Genomic DNA, 19,338 nt, shown 5'->3' with positions numbered 1-19,338 from the left:
AACTCTATCCCCAAGTATCCCCCCGTTGGCGTGGCCGTAACACATTTCTCGCACCTGATTAATCAAGTGGACGAGCGGACTCTATTGTCCCACCAATAATAATAATAAAAAAATAATTTAATAATCCCAATTAAATTATACCCATTTAACGTACAACCTTTGAACATTTGTTATGTTTTCTGCATCGTCAGTTTTACAAAATACTAAATCTGCTATGACAAGTTCATTTTGGAATGAGGCTAAAAATCTCAGACTCTTCCGACTACTCGAAATTGTATCGATGAATTTGTCATATATATTCCGAGCTAGACTAGGAATGGCGGGTAATATAAGTTCAATCATATTCGGGAGAAGTTCGAAGCGAATAAAGCTTCGGGCGAGCGGAAGGGTGCAACTCTCGTGCCAATTTTGTCCCAATCTGTGTTTCTAAGATGTAATTAAACTGCAGTGTAAGCCACGGGGCTAATGAGACACCGCAGCCAGCCTTTAAAAAGGGAAACGAAGCGACGGTGCAATGGGTTAAGTCGATCACTGGAGCTCTCCCTAATTACTAATTTTGCGAATGTACGCGGCCGGAGAAACCAGTCTCGAAGCACCCCGAGCCATAACACTGAAGAGAAAGAAATAATTAAAGGGATACGCGAAGAATTACGCCGGCAGACATCGACGCTATGTCACGTGGTGTCGAAACTACCGTTGAGTCCATAGACCCCTATTTACTTCTTCATCGACAATGAGTGGGGTACTGACAAATTGTTTCAGCTTTGTCTATTTTATTTTAAGGTAAACCACGCGATTAAATATTTTTAAAAAATCTTAAAAATTATCGATGGGCACAATCAATGAGGTAGAATAAATAGAGATAAAAATCCGCCTTCCAGGACCTACCGTTTCGCGGGACAGTATTTTCTGAGTTGGAGAGTTAGGCCTAGTAAACTAACTTAATCAAATCGTGTTGGCGCCTTCTATCTTGTTATTGGAAAACTAAACCTTAATATATTCTGCAAAAGTGTCTGCTTATAGAAACAGATGGCGCCAACACGATTGGATAAAGTTGAAACTTAAGCCTAATTCTCTTACTCGGATAAAACGTGTCACGCGAATCCCAGATTTGTTTGGATCTCTATTTATTCTACCTCATTGGGCACAATACGAAACTGCGAATGAAAATATTTGTAGAATCTATCTTTGAGAAATGTTGAATTGATTCGCAAATTACGCGTAGTACCTCGAAGAATATTATTAAGATCACGCGACCTTAGTATGATCAATTTTCAATAATAAAATGGGCCTCGACGGAGGTTCCTCTACCTCGTCACGTCTACCTGCCAAACTTGGAAACAGGTTCGGGTGGAGAACATTTCCCTTATAGCCTTACCTTATCGGTATAAAATATTGGGAAAACAAGGTGGTATACGATATTTTTTCGTTATGGCTTAAAAATCTATAGGAAAAATGCGGTATTTCGTTCAAACGCCTTCCTCGTTTGCCATATTGAGAATAAATCAGGTCAAGGTAGTCTCGCTGGTACTATTGAAAAAGGAAACATGTTGGTCGCTCCTACTCGTAAAATGTCACCCGCATTCCTCATTGAAAACTTCACTCCGAGAAGAGGTGTTCCTATGCCGCCAACCTCGCGACTCGAAGCGCCAAATATCAATAGACTAGCGTCGTTCTTGCGAAGGTTAAATAACGAGTCGTCTTCGAACCTCAAAACGAAGACGACCCCAAACCGAATTGAGGACTTTGCGAAACTAAAATGGGACGATCACTCTTATCTACGTACCGTTTTTTTAACGATTTTCTTGAACCGGTTGCGACCTTTACATTTACTATCGTACAGAGCGCGATAACTAGATTGTATAAATATCAACCTTCAAAGAAATAGTTCGCTCGTAAATTCCGATTCTGTCACCGATACGGAATCACGTTTTAAGTAATTTACAGTTCTGGGGAAATCCGTTGGTATTTAAACAACGCTTACGCCATACTTACTGTTTTATTTTGACACTAACAATAAAAACTTTTTCCGAACGGCTTAAGATTTGCGGAATATATTAGCCACTATTACGCGAAAAAACCAAAAAACTAGAAGCGAGTTACTTTGGTAAAGAATACGCTTCTTCGGGACGCTAGATGAGAATGTAAAACCAGTAATTCCAGTAACCCACATTTCCTATTCGCTCAATGACCCGTCACCAAACAGGGTTCTAGAATTGCACTCGGCCAATTATAAATTTGAAATTCCCGCAACTTGGTTAACAAACGTCCATCAGCCCAACAACCAGCTCGTAAATTTACTCCATTGTAAATTTTTCGGTTAGTTTTAGTAATAATTCCATAAGTCCAACGGTATTGTCATAACTGGAGGCTGATCGCGAACCCCGTTGCTTTCGCTTGATCGCCTCTCTTGAATGAATGGTTAGCTAATAGACGGGGAAATATCCTGCCAGACGAGCGACGCGATTCTTACTTAAACGCTAGTTCTGGTCGGCCATACGCTGTGAACCCGCGGGTCGCTTCACGCGTCGATGATCGACTTTATGGAGCATATTGATATACGGGCAATTCCATTTCCCCGTTATTACCGCGGGTTCCAGTATAACACGTAATTCCGCCTGCCCGATTGCCGTCTATAAATAGGCCCTAATTGAATCGACGGAGACCGTCCAGTAGGAAGTTCTTTCGCTACCCTCGCTAATGACCCTCCTTGCTTCGTTAAGGTCCATCTACTTAGAATATAGATCCAATTGGAATTTAATTGTAGCTGGGCCACTGGCACCTCCTTGTTCGAAATTGACTAATGGATATGTTATTAAACGTTAGGAAACCTTCATTCATAACAACAACATACAAAAACCAAGTAAATTATCCTTAATAAGCTAGGGTTTTGGTACAGAAAGATCAATACGTAATGTGCTTATCCCACACAGCAGACGAAATTTTGTAGTTACACTACCGCCATCTTTAGATTAGTCGCTGAACCGCTATTTATCAGTTTCCAGAATCCCTAGAGCTTTGCTAATTAATATTTCAGCAATGAATCTCGGGATTGCGCCACATTTTCGGGTGTCAGGCGCTAGTCGACATGACACGGTGGGGTCAAATTATTGGACTTAGTCAGCTGGACAAGTAATAATGTGTGGGAACGTAAAATATGTATAAGCATGGCGACCATCAATTGGTTTACTTTTAATATCGTGTTAAGAAAAGAACATATGTTAAAGGGAATATAACCTCGGGTATTTGGTGTGGAACACCAACGTTTGTAGCTCTGGCTTACCTTGGCTTTAGAAATGTTTGGCGCCACTGTACAGGGTAATTTGAAAAATTGAAGGGGTCTTCCATAAAGATTGCTTTGCAGGTTATATTCGCTTTAAGAAGTAAATAAAAATAAATAAAATAATAATGTTTCTTTTTACAGCCTGCTCAGACGATGAATTCAAATGCAAAGGTAGCCAGGAATGCATACCTCAGCAGAGGGTTCTAGACGGTAATAAGGACTGTTCCGATGGCTCTGACGAAGGTAAATAATCAACGTTCCCAAATCCCAAAGCCGTACACTAGGAATGTGCAACCCGCGATTATTAATTGCAATGCGGCTCGCGCTTAACTTTTAGACATTTTGAATAACCATTTTCAAATGTAGCGTACATTTTTAAATGTTCTAATTCCCTTCGAGAAAACAGCAGCATCGTAGCCTTGAATTTTCCCTCTTGATAATTAAAAACAAATATCCTTATTTTTCACCCTGCTTGGGAAACTTTTTCTTGCGTCGTCTGCTTCTTTGTATGCTACGATATTACCTCCGCGGTATAGTACCGTACGCGAAAGAATTATCGGTCGTTAAATAAACGCGTGATTTTCATCCCCAAAAATGAAGATTATACATGAAAATCGTGATTTCAAAAAAAATTAACTGAACAGTTTTCAGTGGCGTAGCGTGGGAGGGGCAAAGGGGGCCTTGGCCCCGGGCGGCTTAGATGTAGAGGGCGGCCAGTGGCCTGGAAAATTGAAACGAACGCGGCCGGCCGAGATCGTGTATCAGAAAAATTATAAAAAAATATTAAAGGTCTACCATGTGCATGTTGAGATTAACAAATCTGGGTTTCTTGGCAATCGAACAAGAGGTACCAATTCATATTGACCATTTCATTAAAGAGTTCGCGTTGCTAAAAACACGCAAAATAAAATTTTAATTTTTAAATGACTTGAATCCTTTTGCAATCAACAGAGCAACAAAGTATCACAGATTTTTCACCGATGTTTTGCTAAGTTGCGAAAATAAAGAGGGGGGGGCAGCAAATTTAAGGTTTGCCCCGGGTGAAAGAAATACACGCTACGCCACTGACAGTTTTATTTTATTTTGTTAAGCGACAAAATTAAATTAAAAAACTTGTGGCCCAAAAACTTAATTAGAATTTTCGGATTTGGCCCTTGAGCTGAAAAGACTGTCCACCCCTGCCGTACACTGAGATTAAAAATATATTGGCTTTGTCCTTTCAGAGTGCCAACGGGACCAGTTCCCTTGCCGTTGCGGAGTGCCAAGATGCGTCAACCTGGAGAACGTCAAGGACGGAGTCAGAGATTGCGCCGATGGATCGGACGAAGGTATACCACCTTCCGAGATACCCCTCATTAACCCCGATTCTTCTTTGACTTAAACGAACTCTCCCTCCCCTTTTTCCGTTTCATTTTCGTCGGAGCAGGGGAAGGCCCTGACACCGATTCGGGGTGTCCGGACGAATCTTTCCTTCAAGACCTCAAAGGTGTTGACCGCCAAAAACGACAAGTCGGTAAGTGTACGCCGCGCAATTATTGGTAATTGGGTATTTTTCGTAGTATCGTTTTGTGTCGTTAATATGGAGGATTTTGTTGGGTGTTTGAGGCGTGTTACGTCCGCGCGGTTGATGGGTTGGAATTTAGAGGTCGTTTCGTTTTAAAGCGAACGAGTCAACCATCTCGGTCAATTATCATTTACTGATTTGATTAAGAAATACGCGAGAAATGGCTTTCGAAAAATCAACGAGAATGATAATTAACCGAGATCGTTTAGAAAATCCTGGTGATTTGCACATACTCGGGGCGCATGGAATGATGACCGAAGAAAGGCGGGTTTTATACTAAATATTTTCGAATTTGATTTTGTGTTATGGCATTTTGCGTCCGTCTATCCCAATAAAATGTCCCGTTAGGTGTAACGGAAATGTAAACTATCCCCCTTTCCCCACTCTAAATCCCCCCTCTGTCTTTGAAAAAATGGGCAGTCATGAAATGGTGGAAGGGTGCGAGGGAGTGGTGAAAGCGACGAATGATTTTGCAAACAAAATAAAAACTTAAAAAGTGACTAAATCAAAGTAAAAATGGTTTTATTTCCCGTCGCGTGTTCGCGTCTCCAGATGTTGAATCTGAAGCGTACTCGTCGTTGGAAACGTTGCCAAACGAAAGCGAAGAAGAGGACGCTCTCGTCTTCGGCGGAGAGACTGTCGTCAATCCTCCGTCGTTGAGCGACGCTTATCCGGCCTCTTCGTTAAACGAAGTCGACGGACTGGAATCGCGCAGAGTGTACGAAGCCAGTAACGACGTCCAACGATTCGGATCCCTCAGTTCCGGAAAAATCTACCAAACGGCCGTTAACCCTTTAGCCTCGTCCCTGAGTTCCGCCGGTTACTCGGAAATCCACTCGCGAAAGCCGCAAACCGTCTACACCAGGTTCGTACTTCCGTCTCGACTGCCGCACCCGCGAGCCAGAAATTTACCTCTCAAAGAGTCACCGTCTTCCATCGTCACCGAACCTCTACCCGTGGAAAGCAGTAAAATCGTACAAGTCGACACATCACCTGCCAAAGGAGAAAACGAAGACGTACCGACGTCCTTGGTTGGCTTGCGACTCAGTTCGGATAGCGTCGTAGCCGTTTACCCCACCCCGGTACAAGGAAAGGTTGTAACGGTCACGGGAACGCGAGGGGAGTTTGTTCAATCGGGTTCGAACGGACCAACCACTTTTACCCTCTTCACCGGGTCGTACGAAGGCAATCAGGCCACCTACCAGTTCTTTTTCGGTAATAGGAAAGTCTCTGACGAAGACCTCATCGAACCAACCCAGGTAATCACCCCGGAAGACAAAACGGCGGAAAATATAGTCGTCCGGGTTTCAGAGAAAATCGGCGTCGTTCTACCGTCACCAGCTCAAGCCGAAAGCGAAAATACCGTCATGTTTGGGACGGGAGAAATGAACGGTAAGCCCATGGAAGGATTGTTCGTAGAAGGTTCAAAACGATTTGACATACAAGGTGCGACCAAAGCCTCCGAAGTACGAGAATCCCTAAGTACTATGGCCATCAAAATTAAAAACCACAAAAGGTCGCGTTCCGAGGATGGAGAAGAAGAGGAAATTTCAGCCTCCGTAACAGGTCGGCGGGTTGGCGAACAAGGTGCCGGGGATGTTATCATCACGGATCAATTTATATTACCAGGACAGTCCGATGCCAAGCAACAGGAAGACCCGAAAACCAAAGATGACAACGTTATTTTCATTAAGGTCGATGGCAAAGACGTGAGGTTGGATTTTTCCGACAAAAAACCACGGCCGACTAAAGTAAAAATAACCGCGGATATCAGGCCGACTCGAACGATAGGGCGCTACGGGCCTATTTACGAAGGTGAAGAAGCCATCGAAGAACAAATTGTAAAAGAAGCCATATACACCGTCGGCGGTGGTAAAAGAGATGATACACCTTCATCTACCAACAACAATCACGGCGACAAAAAGAGCAAAGTAACCCTCTTCGGTTTCATGGACTTCACCACCGAGGTTTCGGGGACCGAAATAGTCTTCACCCCGGCTGGAAACCCACACGGGCGTCATCCCATATCTTTCAGCAGAACAAGAGTGCCAAATCTATCCCCTTCCCTTATACCCATAAACCAACCCTACCAGCCCGTACAGTCAGAATCAAGCGTGCCATTCGGAACCGAAACAAGGGAGTTTATCTCGCAGCGTAGTATGCTCACGTCAACGGTAAACGATCGAATTTCAATGGCGAGCACCATGTTTACGTCCACCGTAGCGAGCGCTACTCCAGATTTTTTTGACGAAGCGACGAGAAGAGGAAAACGAATAGACTTAGCGTCCGAAGATATTACCATCTCCGATTTAAGAGGGTCCGAAACTGAAGTACCATTACCGAGCCCTACTGTCGATTCCGAAATGAAAACAGTCATGGTAACGCAAATCGAGGGTTCCGAGGTTCAAAGTATGTCCGATATGACCACGACGGAAATAAGTGAAAGCGACACGTTAACTGAAACGCCGTATCCCACCGGTCTAGTCACGTCCTTAACCGGTTCGGACGTTGGTAACGGTATGACCACGGAATGGACGACGCTAGTATTTGGGACTTACATCGATGGCACGTACGCTCACGTTGTTGAAAGCACGTCAAGCATATTTTTTACCATCAGCAAGACAGTTTCACCGGAAGAAGAACAATTGGCTGCCAGCAGGGCAGCTAAGACATTGGAAAACGAAGATAACCGTCTAGAACTGACCACAGATTCCCTTTACACTTCTTACGGGGACGATATATCCAGCGGTACACCGACAGAAGGACTTCAAATTATAACTTCCGGTTTCTTATTACCGAAATCAGACGCGAGCGAGAGCGTGGCACAAGACCTGACAACTTCGAACGTGCTGGAACCGACGCGATATACATTACAGCCCGTTTTCGTTCAACCTGGAGATGAAAGCAATGAAGAAACAACCACGGACAGAATACCGACTAACGCCGGGGCAACCGGACAGCCAAGTACCGAAGAGACAACCGAAGATACGATGACGTCGGAATCCGTGACCCATTTAACCACACTTGAACGTACTACGAATGCAATAACTGAAAAATCCACTTTCGACAACGAGTTAGACTCGGCGACTACTTTAGAAGATAACGAAACGACGCCACCGTCCACGACTACAGAAAGCTCAGATAAAACGACTAATGTGTTGATATTAAGAGGCAATTTTATTTTGCCAGGACAAGCGCGTTCAAGCACCGACGCTCCAGATGACGCCAGATCGAATGTGACATCAATCTTAACCGACAGTTTCATTCTACCAACAGAAGACGTTAACAATTCGACCGAAATGACTACCTCAGCACCGACTGAAAGTTCATTGGAAATATTAACGGGTGGATTCATCCTACCAGGATTCGCGGGATTAACACCTGACGGTAAAGAAGACGGTAGTAAAACTACGGAAATGCTCAAAGCCACTACCAACAACGATTTGACGACGAATCTCGAAGACACCACCGAAACCACCACTGAATCTATCACGACGGACCAGAATTCCGACCTAACTACCGAAATTTCGAGCGATACCGAGAAACCAGAGGTACTGGAGGAAGTTGGAATAGCGGCTAGATATTTAGGTGCTGAAAGTGATTCGTCTTTCACAATCGTATCAGAAGCGACGTCAATTCCTAAGCTAAAGGCAATAGTCGATTACCCAGTTACGTACACAACCACATACACGTATTTTACGACTTTCATAAAGGACGGAACTTCCTCGGTAGCGAGTAGAGAGGAAACGAAATCTCAGACTTACACCGATAGCCACGAATTCGCCAAAGCCACCATTGAGTCCAAACCAATCGACATTCAACCGACGTCGACGTTACAGCCTGTGACTTATTACACGACCTATACACATTACACGACGTTCTTAAACGATGGTGCTCCGTCAGTTTCTAGCAGCTTAAACACAGTAACCAACGTGTATTACCCGGACGGAACGAGGGACCCTCAACCGATTCACGAGCATTCCACTCTTCACGTGACCGATGACGCCAAAAACGTCAAAGGTGATCATACCTATCAAGCTGATGAAAACAAACCAACTCCGGCTCTGTCGCCGTCAGAAATTTCAACCGTCACCAATAACGATATTCATAAACCAACCACGTATTATACCACTTACACTTACTACACTACATTACTAAAGGACGGAAGTACTATCGTTAATAGTAGACTGGAAACAGTATCCAACATCGCTTCCAAGGTCGAAGACCAACCAAAGTCAACTAGTGACCTTACGGTATCGTCCTTGGGGGAGGTAAACTTTCCGACAACATACTATACCACTTATACCTACTACACGACGTATCTACGAGGAACTAGCACGGTAGTATCTACCAGAAACGAAGTGGTTTCTAACGTCATCGGTGGACCTTCGACAACGTCAGAGTTTAAAGTTATACAGCCTTCGATTACTAGAGCCCCAACAACGTACTTCACGACGTACACATACTACACTACCCTCCTAAGGGACGGAACTTCAACAATATCTACCAGCTATAAAACCGAAACGAACGTAAGAGGCGCGACTTCAACGCCCGAATACGAGCTTCCAAAACCGGATAAAACCACCCGAGTCGAAGAAATTACGCCTACTCCGACGGCCAAAACATACTTTACTACTTACACCTATTATACGACCAAATTAGTCGGAGGCAACACTGTTGTCAACACCGACAAGAGTACGGTAACGAATGTGGTAACTTTGACCCCTGGAGAGAGTGAACCAACCCCGGTAGTGGTTAACGTACCTGTTAATCAGAAACCATCAACTCATTACACAACTTACACATATTACACGACATTCTACTCGAACGGCGAACCCGTTGTGTCCAGCAGTATCGAAACCTTGACCAATGTCGTTGATTCACCCATCGAAGGACATCACTCGGCGGAAAGTATTAAACCTACATCAACGGAGTCTCTAGTACTACCAACTGCTACTAGCTACGCAGCAACGCCTCCTTTAGATGGTTCCCTACTCGAACGAAACACGGACCTATTACTAGGTTCTCTACCTGACACAACCTACTATACGACGTACACCTATCTTACAACCTACGTTAAAGACGGAAGTACATCCGTTGCTAGTCGACTAGAAACGGTAACCAATACCAAATTGTTGGAGGCGACGGCCCCAGCCAGCGGAGATAAACAATCCGCGGAACCCAAAGAGAAGCCCAAGAATATAGATAACTTCGCCGAAGTAACGGCGGACTTGGAAGCGGCTGGACAACAGTACGTAGAACGAGTAATCGCGCGACCTTCAACCTACTACACGACATACACATCGTACACGACCGTCATTTACCCAAATGGACAATCGGCAGTATCCAGTCATCTTAACGTGGTCACGAAAGTCGAAGCCGTTCGCCCAACTGCTCTTCCGCAAGCAACCAGAGTCAACGAATACAGAGCGGTCCATACTGCCGCGCCGCAAGTACTTTATCCATCTAGAGAAGAAGGATGCGTTCGATGCCAAGAGAATAACAATCAAGCGAACTACCGTCAAGCTAACCAGCCGAGAGGTCACAGCACTGTCACCACAACACTGACCTATTACACGACACATTTCGATAACGGGAGAGCTATCGTCGATACTCGATACGAAACGCGAGCCGACGTCATAACCAAAACGGTCACTGTTACCGATGAGCAGAGGCTTTATCAAACCAGACCCCCTTCGTACGACCCAAACGACCCCTACAGAACCTATTATACGACCTACACTTACACTACAATCACATTCAGAGACGGCACCGCATTCATGACGGTGAAACTGAACACGGTTTCGAGTGTCAAACCCAATCACGTCGTCACCCGAGGTAGAGGCATCGACCCGGCCCCTACGGTACTCGGGCATTACTCCAACTCTTTTACCCACGGCGGATACGAACCTGTGAGAATCGAAGTAAACGGTAGACCAGCGGTGCAATTCCAACCTACTGGTAACGTTCCTTTGGAGGAACGAACCTTCCGAAGGATCTCCCCTCAAGTGGTAGCGAGACGAGTTAGACCTTGTGAAGGTTGTCAGAGAAACCGAGACCGAAACGTTTTACCAGGAAGAAGAAGGGCTTTCGTTACAAGCAAACGAATAGTACCGACGAAATCTTACTACCCAGAGGGACGTCAAACCAACATCGTATACCCAGTGGAACATCCAAAACCACACGCGACTCCGTCGTCGGCGACTTACTATACGACGTATACGTATTTTACAACGCTTCTCGAAAACGGCACTCCAACGGTTAAAAGTACCGAACATACGTTAACTCAGTACATCAAAGACGTAGTTCTTCCAACCAGAGCTTTGGTAGCTAGGGACGTCTCAAACGTTGAGAAGAAAGAGCAGCCGAGTATCGAAATTCAGCCTATCAGCAGTTCCGGGGAAGCGAGTCAGCTGGTTCGTCCCAGCAGAAGCTACAAGAGCTTCGAGACCATTCCTAATAAGCGTGTTCTACTGAGTTTACGAGAGGACGACACCGAATCGCCGGATACTTTGGCGGGTCAACGGTACGACTATAGGCAACGGGGCAACGACGACCTGCTTCTGCAGCCGTACTTGGAAGGCGGCGTCGGCATCGTGGCCCGTTCGGTCAATGAAGGTGAGTCAAAGGTGGAGGTCGCCGCTACTAATAGCGATAACATCTACCCAACCGGACTTATTCAGTCTGTCGAGGCCAAGGCTATTAACGATGGCGTCACTACGGTTTACGCTACCGAGGTGTACGGTACCTACGTTAGCGGATCTTACGCCAAAATTGTGCAAAGCGCCGTTCGCATTTACTCGGACCCGTCGAATGAAATTGACGTTTCCTCGACGCAGTCACCGTCGACTTTAGCGGCTTTACTAAAACCTACCAATACTCAACCGACTGGCCTTCTTAGCTCTATCGTTAACTCGGAAATTAACCACGGAACTACCACTTACCATACTACTAACATATATGGAACCCATCTTGGAGGACTGTACGCTCATGTCGCTCAAACAACTAACTCTATCGCGACGCCCACGGTTCAACCCAGCCAAAACGTGGCCGTTTCTTCGAGCGTCTCTGAGACAGTGAACGACGGAACAACGACCCAATTTATAACCGAAATCTTGGGAACTTACATCAACGGTTTTTTCGCGCACATCGCCTCTACGAAAACTAACATTATCCAACCGACCAGTACTCAAAGCGGTAATTACTTTACCGAACAGCCATGGAATAACAATAGACAAGCTAAAAGTTTTGAACCTAGTTTTACGAACAATTTCAATCAAGCCTTCGCGGAAGGCACCGGAGCTAATCCGTCACCTAGTCAAATTCAAAGGCAAGTGGGAGTCGTATCGTCGAAGGTTTCCAGCGCCACAAATGGGAATTTAATTACGTACTACACCACTGAGGTTCACGGAACTTACATCGGAAATTTCTACGCCCAAATTGCAAAAACCTCTTCCAGAATCGAACCGATTGTCCCGAGTACGACCGAACCGTACCAACAGCCAAGACAGAGCACGGGACTCGTGGCGTCGCGAGTATTAAGTAGCAACGTTCACTTCGGAACCACTACGCTTTATTTATCCGAAACGTACGGGACGTATATTGGTAACATGTACGCTCACATCGCTAAATCGACGTCCAAAGTCATCGTTCCCACATCGACTGAAAGTTTCCGAACGGCACCGGTATCGATTCCAACAACGGTAAAACCTACGGGCGTCGTTTCATCGACAATCAGTACTGAAGTCAATTTTGGAACGACGACGTTGCACACGACCGAAATTCACGGAACTTATATCGGGGGATATTACGCGCACGTGGCAAAAAGAACCTCGCAAGTATTGAATCCGTACTCATTCAATACCAGACAAGTTTCCGAGCCAAACGAAGACATCATATCATCGACCATATCAACCGAAATTCTGTACGGAACCACGACCTTGCACACGACGGCTATACATCGAACTCAAGTAAACGGATTTGTCGCCCACGTAGCCAGAACCGTTTCCGAAATCTTACCATACGCAAAACCATCCGCAATCGAAACGGCACCGACAGAAACTCAACCGGACAAAACCGGACTCATTTCCGCTTTCACATCAAGTGAATGGAATGATCAGCTTCTCACCATCCATACGACTGAAATCTACGCCACTTTCGTCAACGGGTTTTTCGCTCACTTGGCCAAAAGCAGTTCCAGCGTTGTCCAGGCCACGGCGCCGTTCCAACCGTGGCTGTCGTACTCGATCACGCCACTAATCACCGATTTACACAACGAAGTCGAAGAAACGGGTGCTGAGTTACCAATTTTACCATCGTACCAACCGCAACCGTCAATTGGGAGCACGTTTTCCCCGCCACAAGCGTTGATCGCGAGCTCCGCTAAGCCCAAAATAGAAGAAGTCAATACGGTGGCCGAAAACAGTCTAACTCTAGGCCGGGCTTTCCGACCAAGTTCGGTCATAAACAGTTTCAAAACCGAAGAAAGGAAGTTGATAAGTGCCCAATATAAAACCAATAAACACGGAGGAACTACTATACCATTCATACCGAAATTTGATCAGCCGCAAAGTTCGAGTCAAGATTCGGAAAAGGTTGATTCAACTGTTTCAAAGAAGGAAGAGGTAACCACATCTAGCACTACACTTACATCCTCAATTAATCACAATCAAGAAACTTCCAAAGCGGCTATACATTTTCCATCTCGAGTGAGAACGACGAAAACGAGCGAGGCTAGCAACCATCCTGATTATGACGATTACGACGACGAAGATGAAACTCATTCTTCGTCATCCGAAAACAAAAACACGCCAACTACTCGCTTACGACCGGTATTTCCGACGAAACGACTGGGGGACTTGAACACGAAAAGCCTGAGCGAACCGACAACGCCTTTGTCGGACTCCGATTACGATATTGACGGATTTGATTACGAAGAAGGGACTGATTATCCGGATGACGACGAAATCAAAACAACCACGTCAAAGCCCAACGTCCTATCGAGAAGAAACCGACCAGCCCGGGCAGAAGTGCTCAATCAAAGAGGCCAAAGACGCAGAGAGCAAAGTCAAAGAACGAGCAATAAGAAAGCGACAACCAACAAAGATTACGATTACAAAGAAAACGATTACGAAGACGTGGAACCGACCGAAGCTACTCCTTCCAAAACGGAAGAGCCCAGGTCTATTCAAGAAAAGAAACAAACGGGAATTCGAATTCGACCTTTTGGCAGCCGAGGGCGCTCTTTCGTAGCTCCAACCAGAACGACCCCGAAACCCTCGAGTTCCGCGATTCGAATCAGAAGTCCCATATCACCTAGGTCCAGAAATAGATACGGCAGTGCTAAAACGAAGAGCGTACAAAACTCCGACGACGAAGACAACGAGGAAAATAACGAAGATATTGAACAAAGTGATACCATACCGAGAACCGTTGGATCTCAAAGCATTTCAGCCAGACGTAACAGGCCATCAAGATCCAGACCGCAGCCATCGGCAACGCGAAGAAGCGGTAACGCTAGAGCAAATCCTCAACAAGGAGGGTCAAGACGACGACCTATTTTCCCAACGAGATCCGGAATTGGTGGAAAAGCTACTAGTAAACCAAACGTATCATATCCTGAAGACTCGGATTATCCGGAAGAGAACGCGACTGAAGAAGACGAGTATTCGTTTGACGAGAATCAAAAACAACGAAGGTTCAGGCCACTACGATCGACTCAGAGACCAGCCGTCAACCAAAGAGGAAGAGGTAACAACGCCCGGCAAAACGGACAAAGAGGGCGTACGGCTAACGAAGAGGTTGAATCGGTAAATAAGCAAGAAGAAGAGACGACCAGACCCGGTAGTCGATCCAAAGGAAGAAGAAACAGAGATCGTGGGAGGGGAAGGGGGCACGCTTTGAAAAGCTCGCTAAACGCTGTCAACAGAGAGGACGATGACTCGGAAAACAACGAATCGCTTTCGGCGGGTTCCTTTTCTAGACTAAGGGGTAACCGAAGAAGGCCGACTTATAATCCTAGATCGTACAGAGTTCCCAATACTCAAACAGTAGCGCCCACGGCCTTTAAACCGCCAGTAACCGTAACGGACGTAGTAAATACCGTTAAAACGTTGCCAATTTACCACGGATTTCGCACGTCGTACGCGACACTAACCACGACAACACTGACAACGAGTGTGGTTCAGCCTAGTCAATATAGCACAGTGGTGAATGATGAAGGTATTACCAAAACTGTAGTTTCGTCTCGTGTGGGTAATGACGGTGGACCGAATAACCCGACCACGATAACGGAAGTTGTAATAACCACCTCCAAGATCCAATCCATTCGCATTCTACCGATTAAAATCGGTTTCAGCACCAGAACGGATACGCTGACGGATTATCACGTCATAACGACGTTATCGACAATTTACAGTACAATCGCCCCAGAATCTACTAGCGCGCCGCCTGTTACGCCAGCTACTTTCGCTCCTAACCCATATCACCAAGTGCCATATTACGGTGGTCATTTACCACCGCCAAACCCAGAGTACAGTTTCGTGACTTCAGCCAGCTCTTACGTCACTCCAGTAGTCGTTACTTCAACAACAGTTATTCCTATCAACCTGCGAGGTCGCATTATCTACAGCACATTGACCAGCACCGTAACAACGGATACGACCGTTTACCAGACAACCACTCTCAAAGTACCAGTACCCCAGATTCCAACCGCCGCTCCCTATATCCCTCAACCATACTACGCCTTCCAACCCCTCACTACTCAGTTAACCCTGTACGTCACCGGCGATAATGGAGCCATCAGACCAGTAGTAACTACTGTCGCGGTACCTCTCTACCAGCAACCTCAACCTCAACATCTCTTCCATACCAAGATTGCCCGAAGTTTACGTTCGAAAGCGTCAACCATGGCGTCTGAAATTAAAGCCACAAAACTAGCCGAGTTTCCGATTTTTAACCAGTTAGAGGCTAGTGAAATCGATTATAGTAACGAGCACCTTCTAAGTTCCGGGTTAGAAAACGTAAACGATATCACGTACCCAGCCAATTCCGCTATTTTAACCGAAGCGTTGGATTCTTCCAAAATATCGCTCGAAGATGTATTGCCTAACAGCGATATAACCACAGTTTTCAGCGGACCAGTCACCGAAATATACGTTCAGAAAGCTAAAGTGGAACACGACCCGTTAAGAACGCCTGAACCGGGGGAAGAAGCTATAGAAACGACGAGAGAGTTAGAAAAGCGTCAAGTGGACGAAGACCCATACGGAATCGGCTCGCGATTCAACAAAAGAAAACTGCAACAATTCGATGAATTCCCGGCGGGCGACGAACATTTCGGGCATTCCGAGCTCTACGACGATGATTTCGACTATCCATTCACTACTCCCGATTTCACGGGTTTTTTAAGGACGAGAACACCCACAGACGCTAATGTAGGGTACGATACGCGATCTAACCGTCCGGACGAGGGACAAGAGACTCCGCTAAACAGTAATCGGGTTCCCAACGCAAACGACAACTTACCACTTCCCGGCATCCCCACTAATGACTCGCCTCGGGCTCCGACCTTTAACACTCCTCCTTCTTCTCCGGCGGCGCCCAACGACGGAGCGGGCCTAACCCGTGCGAATGAAAATAACTTTTCCGAAATCCCTCCTAATGACGATAACGGCACTGGCACGCGCGAAAAGCCTTTGCGCCGATTAAGAGTTACTAAACCAAATGTGGCTGGTGTAAGTCGTAGTCGCGGCCTCCGAAGACTCGTAGTAACCAGACCATTTTCTCCGGTAGGTGGGGCGCAGACGGAGATTCCCAGGAGATTCCAGCCCGAGGCAACCCCCAATTACGGCCTGCCCGCTCAAGACGGAGGAGCTGCGCCGGCTTATGATCAATACGAGCGCTTCCAGTTTCTGCGGGAGTCGGCGGTCAGGCAGCCTGCGCACGAGAGTCCCGACGACAATGCGACTCCGGTAACCGAACAACCCGTAACTAGGAACGGGCCCAGGAGGTCAGTACTTCGCCGAGTGCGACCCTCGGCGGATTTACAACGCCTCAGACAACCCGCCGCTAGCCGACCCGGCGTCATTAGAAGAACCCGAGTTAGAAATCACTCGGAGCACAGGGACACCGATCTCTTAGACACGGAGATTCAACCCACCCCAGTCGCTTATTACCCAACTGAGACGACGGAGGGGGCCGCGAGCGAAGACGAAGACACCTATAGCATTCAGCCACCCGTAGCTGATTTGGCCAGATTAGGAAGCCAGGGGGCAACTCGCGACGACTTCCCAGCCACGGAAGCGACCACTTCGGACACGACCGCGCAATCCGAAAACGAGGCGAGTCGAAATGGGGGTGCCAACAAACCCGTCAGGAGAATTATTAGGCTCAGAAGACCGGAAGCGTCAAGTTCTAACCCGAGAAAGAAAATTTTAGTTTCGCGGCGCCTTGTTAATGGCCAAGTCGCTTCGGAAACTCTGCAAGGCAGAGGCCCCGTAAACGGAGTTGGAAACGCGGTAGAAGATTCACTGGCTCACGATTTAGAAGCCTATACAACATCGCCTGTACCCCTGACTTACTATACGACCTATACATACTATACCACCTTCTTGGACGGTCCCAACACCATTTATACAAGCCGGGAAGCTGTAGTGTCGTCCGTAGCTACTCAAACCATCGATCCAGATACGGCCCGCGTGATTCAAAGTTTCGGCGGATATACCAACGACCCTAGCGCGGACGCTGTTATCCCACTCGGTTCCAGAGCTTTTGGCCCTACCACGACCGTGGTCAATTTGGCATCTAGAATACAGCTGTACAACGACGACGTTTATAGCGGTGTCATAAACACGGTACCCTTCGATGAAGCAACGCCCACCCAAGCTTTTAGCTCCTCCATAGTTAGCGTTCCGGCACCGAGGATCGAACACAGTGGTGAAGATTCGGAACACGAAACTAAACACGTCAGCGAATTAGCCACTTTGCCCAAAACATTTTACACTTTGTTTACGTACTACTATACTTTCTACGACGGAGATAGCACCAGGCAATCAGTTCGCGCCGAAACTGTATCCAGCGTCCAGAGCGAACCATCAGTTTCTTTGGGTCAACCAGTAAACAATTATATCGACAATCAAGGGTTGTTAACGGTTGGGCCGGAAACAAAAATTATACCATTGGGTTCGAGGGAAGTCGCTGGAACTACGACGGAAGTTAATTTGGGAATGAGAACGATCGTACATTTTGACGGAGTCAGCAACGTAGTTGTACAAAGACCGGGCATTCAACCGACCGAATCTTACCAAAACCTCCCTTCGGCCACGTACGCTCTGCCAGATAATCAACTGGGTATCACTCCAGACTCGCACCCACAGAACGTACAGCCTGGGTACTTTGGACCGTCCGTTCTTCAACCATCATACTCGTCGGCTTACGAAGACTACTCAAACATAGGTCCGGTATCCGCCTACGAAAGTACTCCGCTCATTCCGCAAGGAGATCCAGCATTATCTACTCAACCAATTGACAGAAGACCTTTCAGAGTTATCTCGTCTTTCGTTCAAAACCCGGGAGCGAATCTGCAAAGTAGACCTTTCTTGAATCGACCAGGAGTCAGGGTTAGAGTTCGTCCAGTTTCCAGATCGGTCATTCCATCCAGCTCATTCGTGGTACCCCTCTACGAAAGCTCCGTTATTGTACCACCTAATCAATTTTTGGATCTAAACGACCAGAGCAGACCACCAGTCATAAATGAGCAACCTGGATTGGGTGAACCTCAACCGGGCTTGGGAACCCCTAACTTGTTAGATGGAAGCGTTACTTATCCCAATGTTCAACCGATCGGCGAGGTACCTTCCGATTTGAACGACCAATTTCCAAATCACGGAGGAAGACAAGCGACTCCTCCGGAAGAGAGTGGAAGACCAGGTGGCCGCCGAAGACTCAAAATCACCGTTCGAAGACCAAACGCTATCGGAAACGTTACAAAGACCAATACTAGATTCGTACGCCCATCTCGATTCGAAATAACATCGTCGAAACCTAGAATTTACGTCGTCACGAGAACCGGCCATCAAGGAGGGCACGTTAAACCAAGTAGAGTACCAGTATCAGTTAAAATTAACAGAAGACCTAAACCAGAAGGCGAAGACGATGACCTTCCAACCGGACGAACCGAATACGAAACGTACACGACGCTAACAACTGTTCCGGTCATATTCGGACTCGAAACTAGCTACAGAAGCTTGCTACTTACTACATCGTCCGCGGTTGTTGTACCAGAAGACTCGCCCAGCTTCCCTCAACCAAGTATCGGCGATGTCCAGCCTACGAGAGCGGTCGTCTTCACGTACTTTACAACTACAACGTACACAGTTCCGTTTACCGTTGGTGATCAAACTCTGCTGACCACGCTCGAAGAAACCAACTCTAGAATAGTCACTCAAACTATCGGTATGTTTCGACTGAATTATTTTTATTTTTCAGATAG

At 46.5% G+C, this 19,338-nt stretch overlaps 1 protein-coding gene across 1 annotated transcript in view; it reads left to right on the top strand.

Annotated features, from left to right (window-relative positions):
• LOC149922233 (uncharacterized) overlaps positions 1 to 19,338 on the top strand; it is a 55,345-nt gene that overhangs the window by 28,857 nt on the left and 7,150 nt on the right. Inside the window, exons 3-7 of the mRNA XM_090162271.1 lie at positions 3,425 to 3,526; positions 4,507 to 4,611; positions 4,710 to 4,796; positions 5,400 to 8,821; positions 8,921 to 19,301. Of these exons, the coding sequence (XP_090018397.1) occupies positions 3,425 to 3,526; positions 4,507 to 4,611; positions 4,710 to 4,796; positions 5,400 to 8,821; positions 8,921 to 19,301 (14,097 nt within the window). The remainder of the gene's footprint in view (positions 1 to 3,424; positions 3,527 to 4,506; positions 4,612 to 4,709; positions 4,797 to 5,399; positions 8,822 to 8,920; positions 19,302 to 19,338) is intronic.

Source organism: Leiobunum rupestre, chromosome 11 (assembly GCF_980474605.1).
Source record: "Leiobunum rupestre chromosome 11, qqLeiRupe1.1.hap1, whole genome shotgun sequence".
NCBI classification, from domain to species: Eukaryota; Metazoa; Arthropoda; class Arachnida; order Opiliones; family Sclerosomatidae; genus Leiobunum; species Leiobunum rupestre.
This window is presented reverse-complemented; position numbering and strand designations above follow the sequence as displayed.